The sequence below is a fragment of the Macaca nemestrina genome, chromosome 4 (genome assembly GCF_043159975.1).
Source record: "Macaca nemestrina isolate mMacNem1 chromosome 4, mMacNem.hap1, whole genome shotgun sequence".
Classification (NCBI taxonomy): Eukaryota; Metazoa; Chordata; class Mammalia; order Primates; family Cercopithecidae; genus Macaca; species Macaca nemestrina.
Window position 1 is genome coordinate 54,082,804 of NC_092128.1, and position 21,489 is coordinate 54,104,292.

At 40.4% G+C, this 21,489-nt stretch overlaps 1 protein-coding gene and 1 long non-coding RNA gene across 18 annotated transcripts in view; both read left to right on the forward strand.

The window, feature by feature from the left end:
• LOC105475333 (SRSF protein kinase 2) overlaps window positions 1-21,489 on the forward strand; it is a 296,256-nt gene that overhangs the window by 184,216 nt on the left and 90,551 nt on the right. For 16 of the 17 annotated variants that reach the window (XM_011730501.3, XM_071094728.1, XM_011730505.3 and 13 more), the window contains one exon: window positions 16,809-16,963. In XM_011730501.3, coding sequence (XP_011728803.1) covers window positions 16,809-16,963 — 155 coding nt within the window. Of the gene's footprint in view, window positions 1-2,304; window positions 2,513-16,808; window positions 16,964-21,489 lie in introns of those variants that run through there. The other variant, XM_011730502.3, reaches the window with a different exon arrangement.
• LOC139362772 (uncharacterized) lies at window positions 16,970-21,004 on the forward strand. Its single transcript, XR_011622063.1, has 2 exons — window positions 16,970-17,464; window positions 17,500-21,004. It is a non-coding gene; the product is annotated as an uncharacterized lncRNA (long non-coding RNA).

The window sequence follows — 21,489 nt, forward strand, 5'->3', positions numbered from 1 at the left end:
CGTGAACTCCTAATACATAGAAACATTATCTCCACTAAATAAACAGAATTTTGTGTGCTTTCACGTGGCACCTACATATTTGGGGAAAAGAAATGCCTAGGAAATATTATTCTTAAATACTGCAAATTTGGGTGACATTTTAAAAGTTTATGATCACTGTCAGATTATGAAATCAGAGTATTAGATTATAGTCTTAAATAATTTACCAAGTATTAGGCATATAGTTTTTCACTTGTGATTTTTCATTCAGCATCTGTAATTTAATGTCTAAGTAAGGAGCTCTACTAAGTACATAGGGACTGAGGCTCAGTCTGTTCTCAGGCACATACCTAATGTCATACCTGGTAAATAGGGACTGGCTTCTAGCACTTGAAAGCCTGAAAGTTCTTGCATATAGGAGCAGAACCTAGTGAGTAAAACATAAATCATCTTGAAGATCACTAGTTTTAAAGGGAAGGGTGAAAAAAGTAATTCTGTTATAATGATACATGGGCTTGGCCTGAGTGGGGCTATTTAGTTTCTCCAGTGAAGAAGTTTCCGTATTCCTGTCCAGAGCATAGAGACAGGAACCGGGCATATGTTCTGGGAGCAGAGTGGAGTAAGGAGACTAAGATCCTGGTCCGATTCTAACTGTTCATCATAAAGACTGTTTCTTAGCCCAGTACTGTATCTCCTTGTGCCCAGTGTCTCCAAAATGTTCCGTCTTCTGCCTTGGAAAGGATTGCGATCTGGTTACACTGGAGGTGGGAGTGTGGGGAGTATGCGCCAACCACTCCATCCAACCAAGCTATGTGTCTCCAGCATCATCTCTTCCCTCAGAATGTCTCCCCAGCCCCTGGTTGTAGTGCTGAAGCTCTTGTGGTCCCAGGGTGGACTGCTTTCTGGTCAGTATCTATTTCTGCAGCCACTTTTGCTTATAGCTGCTTATGTTCTTCCTAGTTGTCACCTCTTCTCCATTTTCATTGTTTTCTTAAAAAAATTTTGTTGACTTTCTTGTTCCTTGATTTTTTTATTTTCTTTGTTCTTTGGAGCTTTCTTCTTTTTCTTTTCAACTAGGAAGGAGAAAAGAAAAATGAATAGGATTTATCAGTCATATTTAAGGTGTCACGCAGTCCCCAGTCATGCTTAAATTATAATTCCCTTAGGCATGCTTTTCTAAGTTGGAACTCTAAATACACTGTGGTACGATTATTCATATTTTAATAGAATTCACTAAAGATTAGTTTTACTTCACTTGTAGTAGGTGATTGAAAACTGTGATTCATGCAATAACTTCTTAGGAAACATCATTTATTATAAGTGGAGGTCCTTTTCGTGAAACCTTTTGGACCATTAAAAATTCTTATTTCTGTCTGCCTTTGTTTAGGTACATGTATTTGTACCTACTTTCCTTACTTGTGTTTAGACCATAAAGTCACGTTAGTGCATTGCCAGTCAACACCTGTTAGAGATGGTAATGATTCCTTGGAGCATTGATTCTTAACCATGGGTGTGTATCAGTCACCTGGTGACATGCTTCCAGGCTGCATTCCTGACCTACTGAGTCAGAAGAATCTCTTGATTCTCACTTTTGCATTTTGGAAAACTTCCACTTGATTGTGCTGTATTGTCCTATTTGAGAACTATTGTGTTATTGCTTATGAAAGACATAGATTTAATTTTGTGTAGCATTTTATTTCCTAGCAAATAAACTTCAAATTCTTCACCCCAGGGTGTCAAAATCTGATCTCAACCTTGCTCTAGCACTTCTGCCAATATTCTCCTTAGGGGATGAGCCCTTTCTTGCTGCCATACCTACTGTTGCTCAGGCCGTCAGGTCCTCCTGCCTGGAATACCCTTTCCTAGCTAGATCTATTGACACCTTTTTCTTTGTCATAGACTTCTTCAGTTTTCTCTCCTTTCTTTGGGAATTTTTAGGCACTCAGCCAACTGGAGAGAACATGTATACCTTTCCACATATTTTGTTTTTGCCATTTCTCCCCTGGGAATTATATAGGAGACTGGAAATTGGATACGTTGAATATGCCTTGAGTTAATTAAAGAAATAATGTTATCAAGCTATGTTCTGTCTTGTTTTATGCTATAATTTGTCTATCTGATCTATCTGTTAGATTCCTGGTACCATGAGAAAAGACTCATATTTTTCTCATTTTAGCAGTAAAATAGTTTGAGCTTTGTAAATATTTCTTGAACAATAAATAATGTTCTCTATACTTGGGGTAATCTTGCAGAATTTGGAACTGTGGGTTAGAATCCCAAGATTCATGACACAAGGGAAGGAGAAAATCAGTTCTGAGAGTATCAGTCTGTGTTGGTGGGATGCTTTAGTCCTACTCTGTCAGGTATATGGATTTGATACATTTCAGGACAGTCTTCAGTTGTCAGATACAGTTGTTCTGAGATAGCACTGTGTCTTCTGTGAATGCAAGAGAGAATAATTTGTAGTATTTGGTTTCATGGGTGCTGTTCTCAGCACCACTGTATGTTTTGAATTTCTATTCCGCTTAATTAGGTAAGTCAACTTTTTATGTTCAACTTTAAATCTTTTTTTTCTCACCAGATACTGCCTTTGTCATATTGCCTTGTAGAAGTATGTGATAATTAACTGTTTGAAACTTTCTCAAGAAATCTCTTAACTAATCATGATGATAAAATACTTAGATTTAGAAGCAGAGGGCTGTTAGGTGGTGGGATCGGTGTTGACCTTTGGAGTTAGGATAGTCAGAGATGAACAGAGAGGAATGGGAGGAACTCCAGAAATGCCAAAAGGCCTGTAGCAGTATCGCACGTGATGTATCAAGGTCTATTTGTTGGTCACAGCTGGAACCCTGAGGAAACAGTTTTATTGTCACCACATACCAGAAGAGTGGGGAGGTGAGGATTAACCTTTATTGAATGCCTACCATGTACACAGTTACCATGGCAGGGGATTTATGTCATCTTTTTAATGTTCACAACACTCTAATGTGCATTAAAAGCCTAGAGAAATGGTCACTGGCTTGAGTTCTCATGGATTGGTAAGTGATGGAACAGGTATTCAGCCTAACCTAGAGCCTTGTTACCAGAAAGCTGTACATTTGGACTGCGACTTGTATCTTGACTATCCAGCCCTAGAATGGTTAGTGGCAACTTTTCCATTACTGTAACAGTTTATTTTTTTGTTGTTGTGTCTCTCTCTCTCTCTTTTTTTTTTTGAGACAGGGTTTCACTGTGTTTCCCAGACTGGAGTATGGTGGTGTGATTTCGGCTCACTGCCAACCTCTGCCTCCCGAGCTAAAGTGATTCTCCTGCTTCAGCCTCCTGAGTAGCTGGGACCACAGGCGTGCGCCACCATGCCCTGCTAATGTTTGTATTTTTTTGATAGAGATGAATTTTCACAATATTGGCCAGGCTGGCCTTGAACTCCTGAAAGGAATTTTTGGGGGATGATAAGAATCTTGAAAAAATTACCTCCTTTCCTTCATCTCACCAGTCACCGATTTCTTTTTCCTGGATACAACCGTTATTGGCTTGTTGCTCCATCCAGTGCTTAGGATGTCTGTGATACATACCATACATAGTGCTCTGCCATACAAATGATACATACCATACATAGTGCTCTGCACTGTTTTATTCATCAGTGTGTATATCTTTCATCTTAATACATGTAGAACTGTTTAATAATTTTTGTGTAACAACTTTATTAAAAGATTATTTACATACCATGTAATTACCCTTTTAAAGTATACCATTCAGTGGCTTTTCAGTATACTCAGAGTTGTGCAACCATCAACCACCTAATTTAATTTTTTATTTTTGTAGAGATGGGGTCATGCTCTATTGCCCAGGCTGGAGTACAGTGGCTATTTACAGGTGTGATTGTGGCATATTATAGCTTTGAACTCCTGAGCTCATGCGATTCTCCCATCTCAACCTGCAGAGTAGCTGGGACAATCAGCATGTGCAGCTGTACCCAGCCCTCTTAATTTTGAAACAATTTTATCACCCTCCCAAAAAACTTCATACACTTGAGTAGTCACCCCTATTTTCTCTACCCCCACAGCCTTACGCTGTTACTAATCTACCTTCTGTTTCTATAGATTTGTCTATTGTAATCATTTTATACAAATTGAATCATACATGTGGTCTTTGGTGGCTGGCTTTGATTTATAATACTTTAATGCTGTCAAGTCATTAAAGTATTATAAACTGATAGCATCTATCAGTACTTCATTTCTTTTTATTGTTGAGTAGTAGTCTATTGTATTGGATATACCACATTTTGATTTATCCATTCATCAGTTAGTGGATGTTTGGGTGGTTTCTCCTTTAGGCTGTTAAGAAAGTACAGCTGTGAGTGTTCACGTACACGTTTTTGTGTGGACATGTTTTCATTTCTGTAGAGTATATACCAAGGAGTAGAATTGCTGCATCATATGATAACCCTTTTTTTACTTTCTGAGATACTGCTAGACTATTTCAAACTGGCTGTACCATTTTCCATTTTCATCATCAGTACCTGTGGGTTCTCTGTTTTGTTCGTCGCTGACGTCACTTGTTATCTGTCTTTTTGATTATTGCCATCCTAGTAGGTGTGAAGTAGTATCTCATTGTGGTTTTGATTTTTTCATTTTTCTGATGGCTAGTATTGTTGAGTCTCTTTCCTAGCAGTTTTATGATTTTAGCTCTTATATTTAGTACTTTGATCCATTATGAGTTGGTTTCTGTGTACGGTGGGAGGTAAGAATTCAGTTTTATTCTTTTGCATGTGAATATTCAGTTGTTCCATCAGCATTTGTTGAACAGACTATGCTTTCCCAATTGAATTGTCTTGGCATCCTTGTTGGAAATCAGTTGACTATAAATGCAAGGTTTTATCTCTGGACCCTCATTTCTATTCCATTGGTCTTCGTCCTTATGCCAGTATGACATTGTCTTGATTACTATAGCTTTGTAGTAAGTTTTGAAATTGGAAAGTGTGAATCCTCCCGTTTTTTTTCTTTTTCATGGTTGTTTGACTATTCTGGGACCTTGCATTTCCATATGAGTTTTAGGAATGGCTTGTCAAATTCAGCAAAGAAGCCAGCTGGGATTTTGATAGGGATTTCATTGAATCTGTAGGGGGCATTTTCCCGTATTGACAAACAGTATTAAGTCTCCAGTCCATGAATATGGGATGTCTTCTGTTTATTTAGGTCTTTAATTTCAACAAGAGACTGTAGTTTTCATAGTATGTTTTAAACTTCTTTTGTTAAATTTATTTTGATGCTATTGTGAATAGAATTGTTTCATTTGCCTGATCCTTTTTGAGAGTTTTGTATGGATGTGCCATAATTTTATCATAATGTTATTAACAAGTTTCCTATTTTTTTTTTTTTTTTTTTTTTTTTGAGACGGAGTCTCACGCTGTTGCCCAGGCTGGAGTGCAGTGGCGCGATCTCGGCTCACTGCAAGCTCCGCCTCCCGGGTTCCCGCCATTCTCCTGCCTCAGCCTCCTGAGTAGCTGGGACTACAGGCGCCCGCCACCGCGCCCGGCTAATTTTTTGTATTTTTAGTAGAGACGGGGTTTCACTGTGGTCTCGATCTCCTGACCTTGTGATCCGCCCGCCTCGGCCTCCCAAAGTGCTGGGATTACAGGCTTGAGCCACCGCGCCCGGCCAACAAGTTTCCTATTGATAGACATTTAGATCCCAATGTATTGCTGTTTGCAGACATTGCCACAGAATGTGTGTATCACTAAGGTAAATTCCACTAAAGAGAACTACTGAGCTGCAGGGTATCAGATATTGGAATCGTCTGTGAAATTTAAAATGGTTATATACTGCCTATCATTTTACTGCTTATTTTAAAACTTACAGTAAGGTATTTATAATCTGTGTAAAAAATGTTCCAAACTCTTTCAGCTAACCTTATTACTTATTAAAAATAGTGATATGCTGAAAGAGGCTCATGTGCTTAAAAAAAAAAATGCCTAGAGTAGTGCTGTCCAATATAACTTTCTGTGGTGATAGAAATGTTCTATATCTACACTGCCCATACTGTGCTGTAGCAACGAGCCATATGTGATTACTGAGTGCTTGAAGTAGGATGACTGAATTTTTAATTTTATTCCATTTTAATTAATTTGTCTTCTAGCTACCATATTATGTAATGCAGGTTTAGGATTTCATTTATTTCCTGTGTTCTAAATTACTTTAGAAGGTAGAAAGTTGACTGCTTTTGAATTTTGTTGATCCATTGTATATTAGTAATTGTGTATGCCTTTAGATCTAAAGCTTGTGGAAGTTTGCAGAAGGCTTGTGTAAAGTGGTACATCTTACATTATTTTCTGAATAACATGAGATAATCACTAGTTGTTATAGCAACTTTCACCAATATAGTCTTTATAAACAGTTCCTTTTTTGTGACAGTTTATTCACTCTGCACCTAGCTGGCTTCAGATTGTCTACAAACATAGCTTTTAGATAGAAAAGCATATGGGTCTTTAGTTTGCTTGTTCTTCTTATATGTGTATCTTATCCTAATGTAAAAGGTAGGCTTACTTTTGTATATGTATGTGCTCTAAAATCTGTTTTTGAAACTTATAAACTTATATTGGCAATTATAGTAGGGGCCCTTGACTATAGATTAGAATGTTGGTGGCTTGTTTAACTTTGTGCTTTGGCTTTGAACTGGGCTCTGCCCTTGGCTGTTTTATTCCCCAGTTTCTCCCCAGCACTCTTACATGCTTGGAAAGGCTTTGGCTTCCAGCTGCATGGTCATGCTTCAGTTTGCTTCAGTTTCAATCACCTTTGCTTCAATTTGCAGCTCAAACCTTTACTTTTCATCTATAAATTTTATATATTAAGCAATCCCTGCTGTATTCTGTGCTGCTTGGTATCCCACTTGCCTGTGAAACTCAGAGGAACTAGAACTGGTTACTTTTCTGTAAAACCCCTTCACTTCTTCATCCACCTGCTCTATTCTCTATCCAAATGAATGGTACAGTATTTCAGACCAGAAATGAAGAGTTAAGCATCCACTTCTAGCAAATGAGTTCGAGTTGTCCGTAGGTGTTTGTGGGGGATTGGTTCCAGGATCCCATTCTGATACCAGAATCCATGGATGCTGATATAAAATGGTTTAGTATTTGCATGTCACCTGTGCACATGCTCCTATATACTTTCAGTTATGTCTAGATTCCATCACCTAATAGTGTATATACTATGCAAATAGTTGTAATACCTAATTGTTTATGGAATAATGACAAAAGGTCTGTACATGTTCAGTACACATGCAGCCATCACCCCATATTTAGGATCCACAGTTGTTTGAATCCATGGATGCGGAACCCATGGATACAGAGCAACAATTGTACTGAGTTCTGAGTTCCAGTTTTATCATCTCTGTCTTGGACTAACAGTTTCAGCATTTTCCCATGACTTTTCTTTCTTCATGCTTTTATCCTTTCTACCCAGTCTACACTCTAATTTCATGTGTTTTTTGCAGAAAGGTAATCCTTGTTTCTGTAGTTGCATTTCAGTGGCTACTACTTGACTCAGAGATAGAGCCCAACCTCCTTAGCATTGTGGATTATTCTTTTGAATTGTGGATTATTCCTATGCCTAATCTCTTTCCTATTTCCAGCCATACCAGATTAGTTTGGGCCTCTGTACTTTTGATGATGTGGTTCCCTGAGACTTGGACCTCCTGCAGTCAGCCTCATTGTGGCCAGTCTATAAGATCACCTCTAGATGTCTCTAACTTGGCCCACTGCCATCTCTGTTTCCATAGCGATACCAGGAGCAGTTGTTTACATTTGTGTGTTTACATGCACTTCTCCCCTCCTCACTAGACTGTACACCCCTCAGTGCTGGGCATCTGTATGCTTCTGGGTAGTTGTAGAATCAGTGGATGTCATTTTACATGCATTTGGACTTATTGGTTTAACTTTTCTGTCAGTCTTTCTCCATTTCAGTAGTAATATTTTCTGCCAGATCCCACAAATGTTTTATAAAATATTAGTAGTTTTAGTGACATAAGACTATGTAGCGCTGAAATGCAGTTTTAGGACCAGAGGCTTGCTTTCTGCAAAGAATATATGGAATTGATGTGTGAAATGGGAAGGATAAAAGCAAGAAACAGGGAAATTAGTGAGGAAATGTTAGTCCAGGAAATAGATGATAAAAACCCGAACTCAGAACTCAGTGAGGTGATCAGGCAGCAATACCTTTAGAACACCAACTCCTTTGTTTTCTAAAATGTAGATTAGCTGGGAAGCAGGTCTAATTTACTTACATCCTCTCCAACTTTTAGTTGGCTGTGTTCGATGTTCTAGAAAACAGTATTTGGCTTGGAATTATGATTGTTTGCTATTAAGTCTTGGGGAGTGATATAGTTTGGATATGTGTCCCCGCCCAAATCTAGTGTTGAATTGTAATCCCCTATGTTGGAGGTGGTGCCTGGTGGGAGGTGATTGGATCATGGGGATGGATTTCCCCTTTGATGCTGCTCTCATTATAGGCAGTGAGTTCTCCTGAGATCTGGTTGTTTTAAAAGTGTGTAGCACCTCCCCCCTCACTCTCACTGTTGTTTCTGCTCCGGCGATGTGATGCACCTGCACCCCCTTTGCCTTCCACTATGACTGTAAGTTTCCTGAGGCCTTCCAAGAAGGTTAGTAGATACCAGCATCATTCTTCTGTATAGCCTGCAGAACGGTGAGCCAATTAAATCTCTATTCTTTATAAATTACCCGCTTTCAGGTATTTCCTTATAGCAATGCAAAAATGGACTCATTCAGGGAATAAGATACTTTTACCTGACTATTCCCCAAAGAGAACTGTCTCCCATTCTGGATTACCCAGCTTAAGTCCCCTGGCCATTTCAATTATTTAAAAAAAAAAAAAAAATCAGATCTTTTTGAGTCTGATAATTCTCCATGGTCTACTCTAGTACAGTTTGAGGAACTTGGCAGTGTATTCACTTTCACTTGCTGTGTAACAAATTACTGTACACTTAGCAGCTTAAAACACCTATTAACTCACAGTTCTGTAGCACAGAAATCAGGGCAACATAGTGTGACTGGATTCTTACTAAACTGAAACGAAGGTATCGGCCAAATCTGCAGTTCTCATCTGAGCTTCAGGGTTCTTTTCCAGCTCCCTGGTTGTTGGCAGAACTCATTTCCTTGAGTTTGTAGGACTGAGGTCTTTGTTATCTTACTATTCTAGCTGTTGGCAGGAAGCACCGTCACTCCTAGAGGCCACTGGCAGTTTCTTGCTCTGTGTGGCCCTAGTTCACAAATGATGTCTGCTTTTTTGCAGGTCAGCTGGAGTCTGCCACTCCGCTTCCCCTTCTTTGACCAGCCAAAGAAAACCCTCTGCTTTTAGGGACTGGTGTGATTAGATCAGGCCACCCAGTGTGATCTCCCTTTGGCATGTAGTGTAAGGTAACTGGATAACAGGTGGAATATCTCACACTCACAGATCTACCCATACTCAAGAGGAGCAGGAGATTTCACATGGATGAGGGTCATTGCACATTTAGGTTTGATTTACACAAAGTTTTTGAACTTGACCTTTCATTAAAGAGGAATATATGAAATTATCTGAAGTTCGAAACATATCTAGTCCTAAGCATTTTGAATGAGGAATACTCAACCTATATCGAGTGATTCTGCTATTAAGTAGAAGTTGGGTATTTCTCAAGCTGACAGTCATCACCAAGAGAGGAAGAAGGAGGGAGGGAGAAAGGGAGAGAGAAAAATTTTAGATATAGAGTCGACATAGGGAGGAAAGAAAATGAAATTTGACTTTATGTGAATGTCCCTAAAATACTACCTGAAGAAATTCATCTGGAGCTCCTTTTCTTTATGTTTGAAGATTAAAGATTAACTGAACTGTATTTCTTATGTTGTGTCAGTTGCTATCTAAGCTGATAGCGAAGGAGAGGACATTTTTCCTACTAAATGTAGAGTTTATTTTTTCTTTGCTGAAAAGAAATACACAGTAGCAGTTGAGAGGAAATCAGAACTCTCATCTGGTTGCCATGGCAACTTAGAGCAGATGAGACTTGTAGTTTCCTGGGTTGTTCAGTTTTTCCTCCCTTTTCTGACAGAGCAAGTGTACATGCAGAATATAGTATGAAGTACATAGCATGATAAGATAATTTTAGTATTATAGTATGATATTGAAAGAAAAATATTTTTGTTTCTTTAAACCACATTTTAAATTTGGAGTCATGATTAGAATTTTTGTATTTTATGTAGTGTAAAAATAAATATAGTTCTTTGTGAAAAATATAAGTAGCTAGTGGAATTTTGCTTTCTAAGTTAATTTCATTCCCATCACTGAAGTGCTGTATTTTTCTTTTTCTCCCCTCCCCTTTTTCTCTTTTGCTTTGCTTTGATTTGCTCTTTTCCTTTCTCTTTTTCTTTTTTCTTTCTTTCTTCCCTTCCCTTCCCTTCCCTTCCCTCCCCTCCCCTCCCCTCCCCTCCCCTCCCCCTTCCCCCTTCCCCCTTCCCCCTTCCCCCTTCTCCCTCCATTCCCCCTTCCCCTTTCCCCCTCCATTCCCCCTTCCCCTTTCCCCATCCCTTCCCCCTTCCCCATCCCTTCCCTTTCCCCCTTCCCCCTTCCTTCCCCTTCCCCCTCCCTTCCCCTTCCTCCTCCCTGCTTTTCCCTTTACCCTTTACCCTTTTCCCTTTCCCTTTCATCTTTCCTTTTTCCTTTTCCCTTCTCTTCCCTTTCCCCTTTCCTTTCCTTTTTCCTTTTCTATTTTGTTGTTTCTTTTCTGAGACAGGGTCTCACTCTCTCATGCAGGTTGGAGTGCAGTGCTGTGATCTCAGCTCATTGCAGACTCCCATGCTCAAGCAATCCTCTCACATTAGCCTCCTTAGTAGCCGGGACTACAGATGTGTGCCACCACGCCCAGCTCATTTTCGTAGTTTTTGTGGAGACAGGGTATTGCCAGGTTGCCCAGGCTGGTCTCAGACTCCTGGGCTCAACTGATAAACCCACCTGCTGTGGCCTCCCCAAAGTGCTGGGATCACAGGTGGGGGCCACTGCACCCAGCCTAAAGTGGTATATTTCTTTATATTTCTTATAGTACATGAAAACATGTTCTTAAATTAGTACCTTGTTTAAACTTTGGACCTTAGATAGAATCTCAGTCTCCTTTTTAAAGAATTACAGATTAACTTTCACTCTGAATGTAGCTGAGCTTATGGTAAAAGAGACTATGCATATTGATTGCTTAAATCTCCACATAGATATTTCTAACTATCTTGAAGTCATACATTTTATAATGGTATAATGTTGGATATTTAAAATATCTATAGCTGTATTGGGGTTTTCTTTTATTGTTTAAAAATATATTGTTATTTTTGTAGACATGAGGTCTTGCTGTGTTGCCCAGGCTGACCCCAAACTCCTGGGCTCAAGCAGTCCTCCTGCCTCAGTGTCCCAACTGGCTGGGACTACAGGTGTGCACCACCACGCCTGGCTTCTTTTATTTTTTAACAATAGCTTTTTGAAGTATAATTCACATAACATACAGTTTGCTTATCTAACATATATGTTTCAGTGTTGTTTATTGTGTTCACAGAATTGTACAACCATCACCACATTAGGAGATTTTCATCCCTCCTAACGGATATCCCATATCTACTAGCAGTCAGTCCCCATTTTCCTCCTATATTCTCCATTTCCCCCAACCCTCGACATAAGCATCCACTAATTTACCCTACATTTATCTGTTCTAGACATTTGATGGAAAATGGAAAGTCATACAACCTGTGGTCTTTTCTGACTGACATCTCTCACCCAGCATAAAGTTTTGGAGGATCCATCCATGTTGTAGCATATTATCAGTACTTCTTTTCTCTTTATTACTGAATAACATTCCCTTGTAATGATATGCCCCATTTTATTTATTAGTTGGGGGACGTTTGGGTTCTTTCTGCTTCTTGTTAAAAATAATAATACTTCTTTGAACACTCTGGATGAGATTTTGCTGGACATATGCTTTCATTTCTCTTGGGTATATACTTGGGAGTGGAAGTGTTGGGTTATTTGGTAATTTCATATTTAAACTTTTGAGGAACCAGCAGACTGTTTTCCAACATGGCTATGCCATATTACTCTTCCCACCAACAGTGTTTGAAGAGCCCTACTTCTTCATCCTTCCTTAAAACACTAATTATCTGACCTTTTTTAATAACCATTCTAGTTGGTATGAAGTGGTATCAGATTGTGGTTTTGATTTCCGTTTCTCTGATTAATAACGATGTTGAGCATCTTTTCATGTATTTATTGGTTGTTTGTATATCCTCTTTGGAGAAATGTCTTTCCAATCCTTTTTATCCATTTTTAAATTGGCGTGTCTTGTTGAGTCAGAAAAGTTCTTTATATATTCTAGACACAAGTCACTTATCACTTATGATTTGCAAGTACTTCCCTCCATTCTGTGACCTTTAAATTTTCTTGATGGTGCCCTTTGAAGTACAAAAGTTTAAAATTTTGAAGTCTAATTTGATTTTTCTTGGATTGCTTATGCTTTTAGTGTCATATTTAAGAAGCATTGCCTAACCTAAGGTTGTGAAGATTTACTCCTATGTTTTTTCCTGAGAGTTTTATAGTTTTAGCTCTTTCATATAAAGTCTGTGTGTGTGAGAGAAGTCTAATTTTATTTATTTTGCATATGAGTGTCTATTTGTTGCAGTACCACTGTTGAAAAGACTATTCTTTTATCATTTAGTTATTTTGGTATTCTTGTTGAAAATATTTATGATCATTTCCTCTGCCATTGCTGCTTATATACTTCTAATAATTTCTATGTGAAATAGCTTCCTGATGGCTTTCATTAGGATTGATGAAAGTTGCTTTTTTTTAAATCTGTTGATAGATTTAATGAGTATGTATTTGGTGAGATAACCCGTCGTGTCTTGGTCTTTTACAGTGTTGCAATTTAACCAGGCTTTGCAGTACTCTAGAAGCCATCAGAAACCACTTTAAAGAAGCCAGCCTTGGCCAGGCACAGTGGCACACACCTGTAGTCCAAGCTACCCACCAGGCTGAGGCGGGAGGATCGTTTGAGCCCAGGAGTTCAAGGTTGCAGTGAGCCGTGAATGCACTACTGCACTCCACCCTGGGCAACAGAGCAAGACCCTGTCTCAAAATGAAAATAAAAGAATCCAGCCCTAAGACAATATGGCTTGGCTTTCACTTCTCTGTTTCTGCCCTAGGAGAAGTTTACCTGGGTTTTCCTATGTGGTAGACAGTAACAAGGATGGAGGGATGAAAAAGAATTGGCGGTTCCATTGAACCGAGGCTTTCTATGATGAACTGAGTGATTTGAGAATTGGTGATAATTAGTACGAAGTAGGTCATTAGAAGTCGTAGAACAGATAATCGTCACTCAATGTGAGGCTGAAATGCCCCTCAGTACAGGTTGGATCTGAAAGGCCTAGAGTTGTACCATCCACTAGAAATATTCACGTATAAAACATTTTAATATTTAGCAAGTAGAAAATTATTAATAAAATATTTTTACTTTTTTGGTTACTGAGTCTTGGGAATCTAATATGTATTTTATACTTCTAGTACATCTCAGTTTGAACTAACTACTTCATGTGCGCGATATCCCAATGTGGCTGGTGGCTACTGTATTGGGCAGCACAGTTCTAGATGTTTTGATATGACAACCAGTTGAACTATTAATCAGCATTACTAAACCTCCTCTATACTTAAGGTTGCCACTTTTCATTCGGTAGAGCTGGCTTTTGAGAAGCTTTGTGTCTGCCTATTCAGTGTGGCCCTCACTGGAGGAATGAGAAGTGCCTACACACTTAGACTGCAGGGTCTGAGACTTTTGAGGGTCTGAGCCATGTGGGCATCTCAGCAAGTTGGTAAAGAATAAGTGAGAGAGACATTATAATGAAGGTGCTGGAACCTCTCAATTGAGAGAAAATGGTCCGTGAAAATTAGAATCTCTTCTCCATACTGCAGTCTACTCTATTGAGGTAAAGCCATGTATAGAAAATGCTACTAGTGCAGTGGTTCTCAATGGGCATGTCTCCCCTCCTCCCCCAACACACACACACATGTGTCATTGTCTAGACACATTTTTGATGGCCACAGCTGGGTGGTGGGGTGGGGTGGAGGGCTGTGTTCTACTGACATATAGTGGCTGGAGGCCAGCGATGGTGAAAAGCATCCCACAGTGCGCACAACAGCCCCACAGCAGTGAATTATCCAGTCCAAGAATCCATTGTGCCAAGCACAGTAGTGCCCTGCAGTGGCAGAACAAGAGCCATCATTTCTTGTCTTGTCTTCAAGTAGTTTCTACAGCAAACTCTCTCTCTCTCTCTCTCTCTCTCTCTCTCTCTCTCTCTCTCTCTGTGTGTGTGTGTGTGTGTTAATTCAGAGAATGCACTCATTTTTTATATAAAGTTTCTGAGTTAGGAAGAAACAGCTAGCTTTCAAAGTATTTCTGATTGAGGAAATGTGTCAGACAAATTGATTCTGCCCACACCCCTGAAGGAGTGGGTTGTGCTTCTTTTGGACGTCATCTCAAACCTTTTCCTCCCGCTGGGGAAGTGGCAAACTACTGAAGTTCCTTGCCTGCCTCTCCTCCTTTAGAAATCTCTTTTGCCTGGGACCATTCTACTTTCAGCGAGGGCACATATGTTAAAAAGAAATGAGCATTTACGTGGCTTCCAGAAAGATTCTTGTACTTCTGTGAGGCCTGTTGGAAGTTTTGAATGTATTCTGGAAGTGGTGTGTGTGTGAGAGAGAGAGGGAGAGAGAGAGAATGAATGAGTATTATTCTCTTTCAGGACTCTTGGAAGAGAATGGTTAACTCGGAGTGTTATCACCGCCACAATCCTGATGTCTGTTACTCACGGAACTGTAACTGTTGAGTCTTTATAAATTTCAGAAAGCAGCAGTCAATACATTTTCAGCTTATAAATATTCTTTAGTTGTCCTGCTAAAGATAGTCATACCTTTGATTATTCACCTTTAAGTTGACTTATTGTGTGTGATCCCCACCCCTTCCTCATAATGTCGGGTATTTCTGCTGTCTTCTATTCCTACTCCTTCCTTCAGTTGTGGCCATGTGGGTTTTTTTGTTGGCAAGCCGTGTACATTAGTGGTTGTGTTGGGGGCTCTCAGATTGGGCAAGGATTTAGAGGCCCAGTTTAGAAGAGGCAGTCGTTGGCGGCCAGGCGCGGTGGCTCACGCCTGTAATCCCAGCACTTTGGGAGGCCAAGGCCGGCAGATCATGAGATCGGGAGATCGAGACCATCCTGGCTAACATGGTGAAACCTTGTCTCTACTAAAAATACAAAAAATTAGCTGGGCATGGTGGCAGGTGTCTGTAGTCCCAGCTAGTTGGGACGCTGAGGCAGGAGAATGGCGTGAACCCAGGAGGCAGAGCTTGCAGTGAGCCGAGATTGCGCCACTGTACTCCAGCCGGGGTGACAGAGCAAGACTCCGTCTCAAAAAAAAGAGGCAGTGGTTGAGGCAGCTCCTTTGGCCTGTCTGTTAGTGGCAGCTGCAGATGAACTTGTATTGCTGTGACCCTGACCTTCTCAACATTCCAGGGCTGAAGAGTGAGCTTTGACTGTATGCCCCAGGCTGTGCTACAGTGAGGAGAGAAAGGATCCAGAATCAGCCTTCCACTGGGCAGAGAGCAACAGTGTTCCAAAAGGAAATCTAGCAATAACACCGAGATTCCACCTGCTCTCAACAACCAGGGCTTAGGTCTTTGAACTCTCCATTGACAACGGCTATACCCTTAAAATAGGGCGCATGCTGGGTGACAGCAGTTGCATGGTATGAGGAACTGGTGCTAAAGAATTTTGCTTGACCAGAACCAGACCACAATATTTTTGTCAAGCTCATTCTTCCAGATGCAGTAGACCTGAGGGCTGCAGTGGCAGAAATGCCCCAAGGAATGGCACTCACATGTTGGGCAACTGACCCTTGAAGCAACCTTTCCACAGCAGCCGTCATCTTCAGCTCACGCATTCAGTGGCGTTTTATTAGTAGGATAGCTTAAGGGAGAGAAGTGCTTCTGGCATCCAGGTTGAGACTGTAGGGTCCTATTTCCTCCCATTGGGGCATGGTTAGAAATAGTAAGTGAATCCCATTATGAACCATACTCCTCATAGAGCCCTGAAAGGGAATAATCTCAGTCAATCAATCAATCAATCAATCAGACACACACACACACACACACACACACACGCTTTCAGAATACATTCAGAACTTCTAACAGGCCTTATAGAAGTACAAGAATCTTTCTGGCAATCTTGTATATTTTAGCTACAGTGTATATTAATCAGCTTTTATGAGTTACTGAAACCTAACCTCATTTCTCCTATTTCTATGGGAAAAGAATTCTGATTTTCAAATAACAGGAAATAAGCTTTCAAAAGTTGAGTGCTGCTTGCACCTGTCTTTTTATAATCTTTGTGATGTTTTCTAATCAATAAGGCTGTATACCATGGAATATGCTTTCATTTCACTTAAATTTCCCAAGATTGGTAGGACTTAAGTGGAGCACTGAAATTTCACAACATTCGTAGTTCTTGAAGCTCTAAATGAAAAGATACTTAAAAAAAAAAAAAATTCCTTAGCTTATAAGGGCAGATTTTATTTTTTGGCCTGGCCTGTATGTTGAAACCTACTTGAATTCAACTAAAATGGGTGAAGTGACATTAAATGGCACTTATTCTTAGTATGTGACAAGTTTTATTTTTCCCCCATATTAAGAAATGCTCAAATGCATCCATATTGCAAGATGTACTTCTAAGTAAATAAATAGCAATTTTCTCTTTGCTCTTTCAGGCCGGAGCCTCAACAGAAAGCTCCTTTAGTTCCTCCTCCTCCACCGCCACCGCCACCACCGCCGCCTTTGCCAGACCCCACACCCCCGGAGCCAGAGGAGGAGATCCTGGGATCAGATGATGAGGAACAAGAGGACCCTGCGGACTACTGCAAAGGTGACGTGCCGAGCATGGTGGTGTGGGGCTTGCCTTCCCCATTGGGCTATGTGGTAATTTGTTGGGGGAATGGACGAGGGAACAAGGTAGTGATGCAAATTACTTGGTCTTCATTAAATTAGCCTCCTGTGTCATTATCATTTTAAATTCTTAGGCCATTGTATAGAAACTGATATCAGAAAATTTAAGTGATATGAGAGAGAATTGTAAGAGATAGAAAATACATATATTTACACATACATATTCTAGGTACTTTCAAAAGGACTTAAATCTGTTAGAATTAAAGATAGTATACAGCAGGACAGTTAGAGGACATAATAAACCATCTAAAAAGAGCACTGGGCCAGGGCGATGCCTCAAGCCTGTGATCCCAGCACTTTGGGAGGTCAAGTCGGTGGGGGCAGATCGCTTGAGTTCAGGAGTTGAAGACCAGCCTGGGCAACGTGGTGAGACATTGTCTCTACAAAAAGTGCAAAAAATTAGCTGGGCATGGTGGTAAAGGCCTGTAGTCCCAGGCACTGGGCATGGTGGTAAAGGCCTGTAGTCCCAGGCACTTGGGAGCCTGAGGTGGGAGGAACGCTTGAGCCTAGGAGGCAGAGGTTTCAGTGAGCTGAGGTTGTGCTGCTACAGTCCAGCCTGGGCGGCAGAACCAGATCCTGTCTCAAAAAAATAAAGTACAAAAAAAAAATAATAATAAAAGAACAGAGAGAGGAAAAAGTGCACCAGGCTTTTGAGGGGAACTGATTATAACTCTTGTGTATTGTATTTGACTTTCTGTTTTCTGACTGCTAAGACTAAAAGAAAACTCTCCCTTTCTCTGTGTAGCATTGAATTACATAGCATTCATTGTCTGTGGGAAGCAAGCATGCACATTTGTTTACAGAGAAAGATTCTTTCCTGGCATTGTACTTAACGAAAAAGACATTCTGTGGGGTTCTGCCATTGTATGATGTAGTGGGTTATGTTATCAGCTATGATTTCACGGAAGACATAGAAACTATTCAAGTGGAGTGTTCTTGTACTGATGCTTTGTAAAGACCAAGAGTTAAACTCCTGAAGGGCAAGCATGTTGTGTGATGAATATTAACAACAATATGGTCTAGACACCATGCTTTGTGTAGACCCAACTCTGAGAATCTAGGAGAAAGAGAAATGACTATTTATTCAGCTGCTTCTTTGTCATTTAACTTACTGATTTGGACATTAGTTTTCAGGAATTTGGAGCTCCTGAGCAGTTGGTGAGATGAATTTATTTGCTGCAGATTTTTAAAACTGTAAATCAGATTCTATATAGCATTAGAATACATGGCAGAAAATGCAGATATGTTCAGGAGATAAAGCACTAATGAATTTTGGGGTCTATATATCTTAATAATTCATTTATCTAGTGGGTGTAGGTCATTTGTGTGTTGGTTCAGGAACAGTGTACATTTAGTTACCTGCTAAGAGGAAGAGAAAGTTACTGTGCTACAAAAGTATTGGAACTAATCTACTCTAACCTGATTCTTTCATAGGTGCACATACTTACACATAGAATCAGTGTTTTCCTTAGAAAAGAGAGAGTGGATCTTACTTAGCATTTGTCTGAATAGTGGTTATGACCCCAAAGGTCTATGCAGTCTAGTAAAAGATAGAGCCAATTTGAAAGGTAACAAGAAGGTGTTTTCCATCCTCCCTTTATTCTGTATTTCTTATACTGTCTTCGATTTTGCTGCTGAGGCCCAGCATTAGGTTCGTCTGCAGGAAGCCTTCTTTTTTCTTTTCTTGTTTTTTCTTTTTTTTGAGACAGAGTCTTGTTCTGTTGCCCAGGCCGGAGTGCAGTGCATGATCACAGCTCACTGCAGCCTCAACCTCCTGGGCCTGAGCAATCCTCCCATCTCGGCCTCCTGAGTCCTGGGCTTGAGCAGTCCTCCCACCTCAGCCTCCTGAGAAGTTGGAACTGCAACTGCAGGCATGTGTCACCACTCCTGGTTAATTAAAAGTTTTTTTGTTTTTTGTTTTTTTTTGGTAGAGATAAGGTCTGGCTAGAACCATTCCTTAAGAGCTATTCCCCTCAGCAAATAGGCTCTACCAAGCAGTAATGAAAACTGTCTCACTCATCTGGATCTTAAGTACGTGGGTCAGCAGATGTAACTAATACTCTCATCCCCTTACTATCTCTGGGAACCAGCACAGCAGACATCCAAACCCCAAATAAAGGGCTCAGAATAAAGTATTCCACAGCCAGGGCTGATTCTAGGTAACATTCACTGAGCTCTAAATTTCATAGAGTATTAAAGTCAGCATCAGTAAGGTCATTAGAGATAGTAAGGTTCTCTCCTTATACCCATGCCAGCCCCCGGAATTTGGTAAGTAACTTGTATCTTTAGTTAGCATTACATGTGACAGATGCCCTTCTATGAATTTTGTGGTATATTCCACAACAGTTTGTATAAGATTACTGACATATACATATTCAGGGAGTCCAAGGAATTGATTGGGAATGTCTGGAATAAGACCTGTGGCCTTATCATTTTTTTGTTCTCGGGTAAAGAGATAAATCCCCTCACCCTCTGCCAGGACTGGTTGAGGTAAAATTACTAATATGGTGTTTTATCATCCCTGAATACTTTAGTACCTTTTACCTACAATCAAGTACATTCTTCTGTAAATCAAAATACAGCCATCAAGATCAGGCATTTAGCACTGATACTTCACTACTGTTCAGTCCTCGGGCTTATCAGGTACTGCCAGTTGCCCAGTGTTGTCCGTTACATGTAATGAATCTGTGGCAGAATCGCGTATTTTGTTTTCTTGTTTCTGTAATTTCTTTTAATTTGGAACAGTTCCTCAATGTTTTCCTGGCTTTCATGTCCTTGACATTTTTTAAGATTGTAGACCAGTTATTTTGTATGTTTCTCAATTTGGGATGTCACAATAGTGATACTGTCTTTTTGCATTAAATCCTGTCAGATGGTACACAGGTTTGATTTATTCCATTGGAGTTGCTGCCTTCACTTGATCAAGATTGTGTCTGCCAGATATCTCTGGCAGCTATTCTTTTCCCCTAGTAATAAGTATGTTGTTGAGAGTTACTTTGAGACTACATATATAACCCATTCAAATATTTATCCCTGTTCCTGCCCCCACCCTGGGCTGGATTTCTGTCTCAGATGGACTGATTAATTCATGGATCTCTGTTTTATTCAGTGAGTTATAATCAGTTACTCTCCTTATATGTTTTGATGCTTACATTATCCCAAATTTGGATCTTAGGAGCCCCTTCAGATTGGTTCTGTGTCCTTTTGAAATGCCTCAATCATTCTTTGATCGTTTCTTTTTTTGTTTTGTTTTGAGATGAAGTCTTGCTCTGTCGCCCAGGCTGTAGTGCAGCGGTGTGATCTCGGTGTCACTGCAACCTCCACCTCCTGGGTTCAAGCAATTCTCATGCCTCAGCCTCCTGAGTAGCTGAGACTACAGGCTCATGCCACCACGCCTGGTTAACCTTTGTATTTTTAGTGGAGATGGAGTTTCACCATGTTGACCAGGCTGGTCTTGAACTCCTGACCTCAAGTGATTCTCCTGCCTCAGCCTCCCAAAGTATTGGGATTACTGGTGTGAGCCACTGTGCCTGGCCCTTTGATCATTTACCTTCAAGTACAGTAGGATATGCCAGGTTCATCTTGTATTTTTCCTATCCCAGCCCGGGAGTCTACTTTTTCCACAGAGAATCCTGCTCTTTTAAAAATTAAACAATAGGCCGGGCGCGGTGGCTCACGCCTGTAATCCCAGCACTTTGGGAGGCCAAGGTGGGCGGATCACGAGGTCGGGAGATCAAGACCATCCTGGCTAACACTGTGAAACCCCATCTCTACTAAAAATACAAAAAATTAGCCGGGCGTTGTGGTGGGCCCCTGTAGTCCCAGCTACTTGGGAGGCTGAGGCAGGAGAATGACGTGAACCTGGGAGGCAGAGGTTGCAGTGAGCTGAGGCCGCCCCACTGCACTCCAGCCTGGGCAACAGAGCAAGACTCTGTCTCAAAAAAAAAAAAAAGAAATTAAACAGTAATATTTAGAAAGCTAGACCTGGGCATTAGGTGTGCTTATTACTTTTGGCTTGTCACTTTCAGATCTCAGTACAGAGCTAGGAACACACACATATGCACCTGCTTCCTTTATGTTTATGTTTATTTATATATTTACATATGTATTGAAATCCATGAGTTTATTAATCTGATACATCTAGTACCAGAATATTCAGCCCAGTTTTCTCCCTTTCTGTCTTTGTGGTTTCTTTCTCTGATAGGAAGAGTCTGGGCTCTCCCCATCCTCATTGCGTTGACTTAGTTGATTGATTTCCCTGTATGGTATGAGTCACCAGTGGCCATCACTATGTCTCTCCCTTCCCTCCTCACCTAAGTTGTGCTCTGACATCCTTTGTTGATTGGCCCTGCCTCATGACTTGGGATTGAATGGTCCAGGAGGGGAAGGGGAGAGAGAGCTTTCCCAGGCTGGTGGTGTGTGTTAAGTAATCTGAGATATCATTTG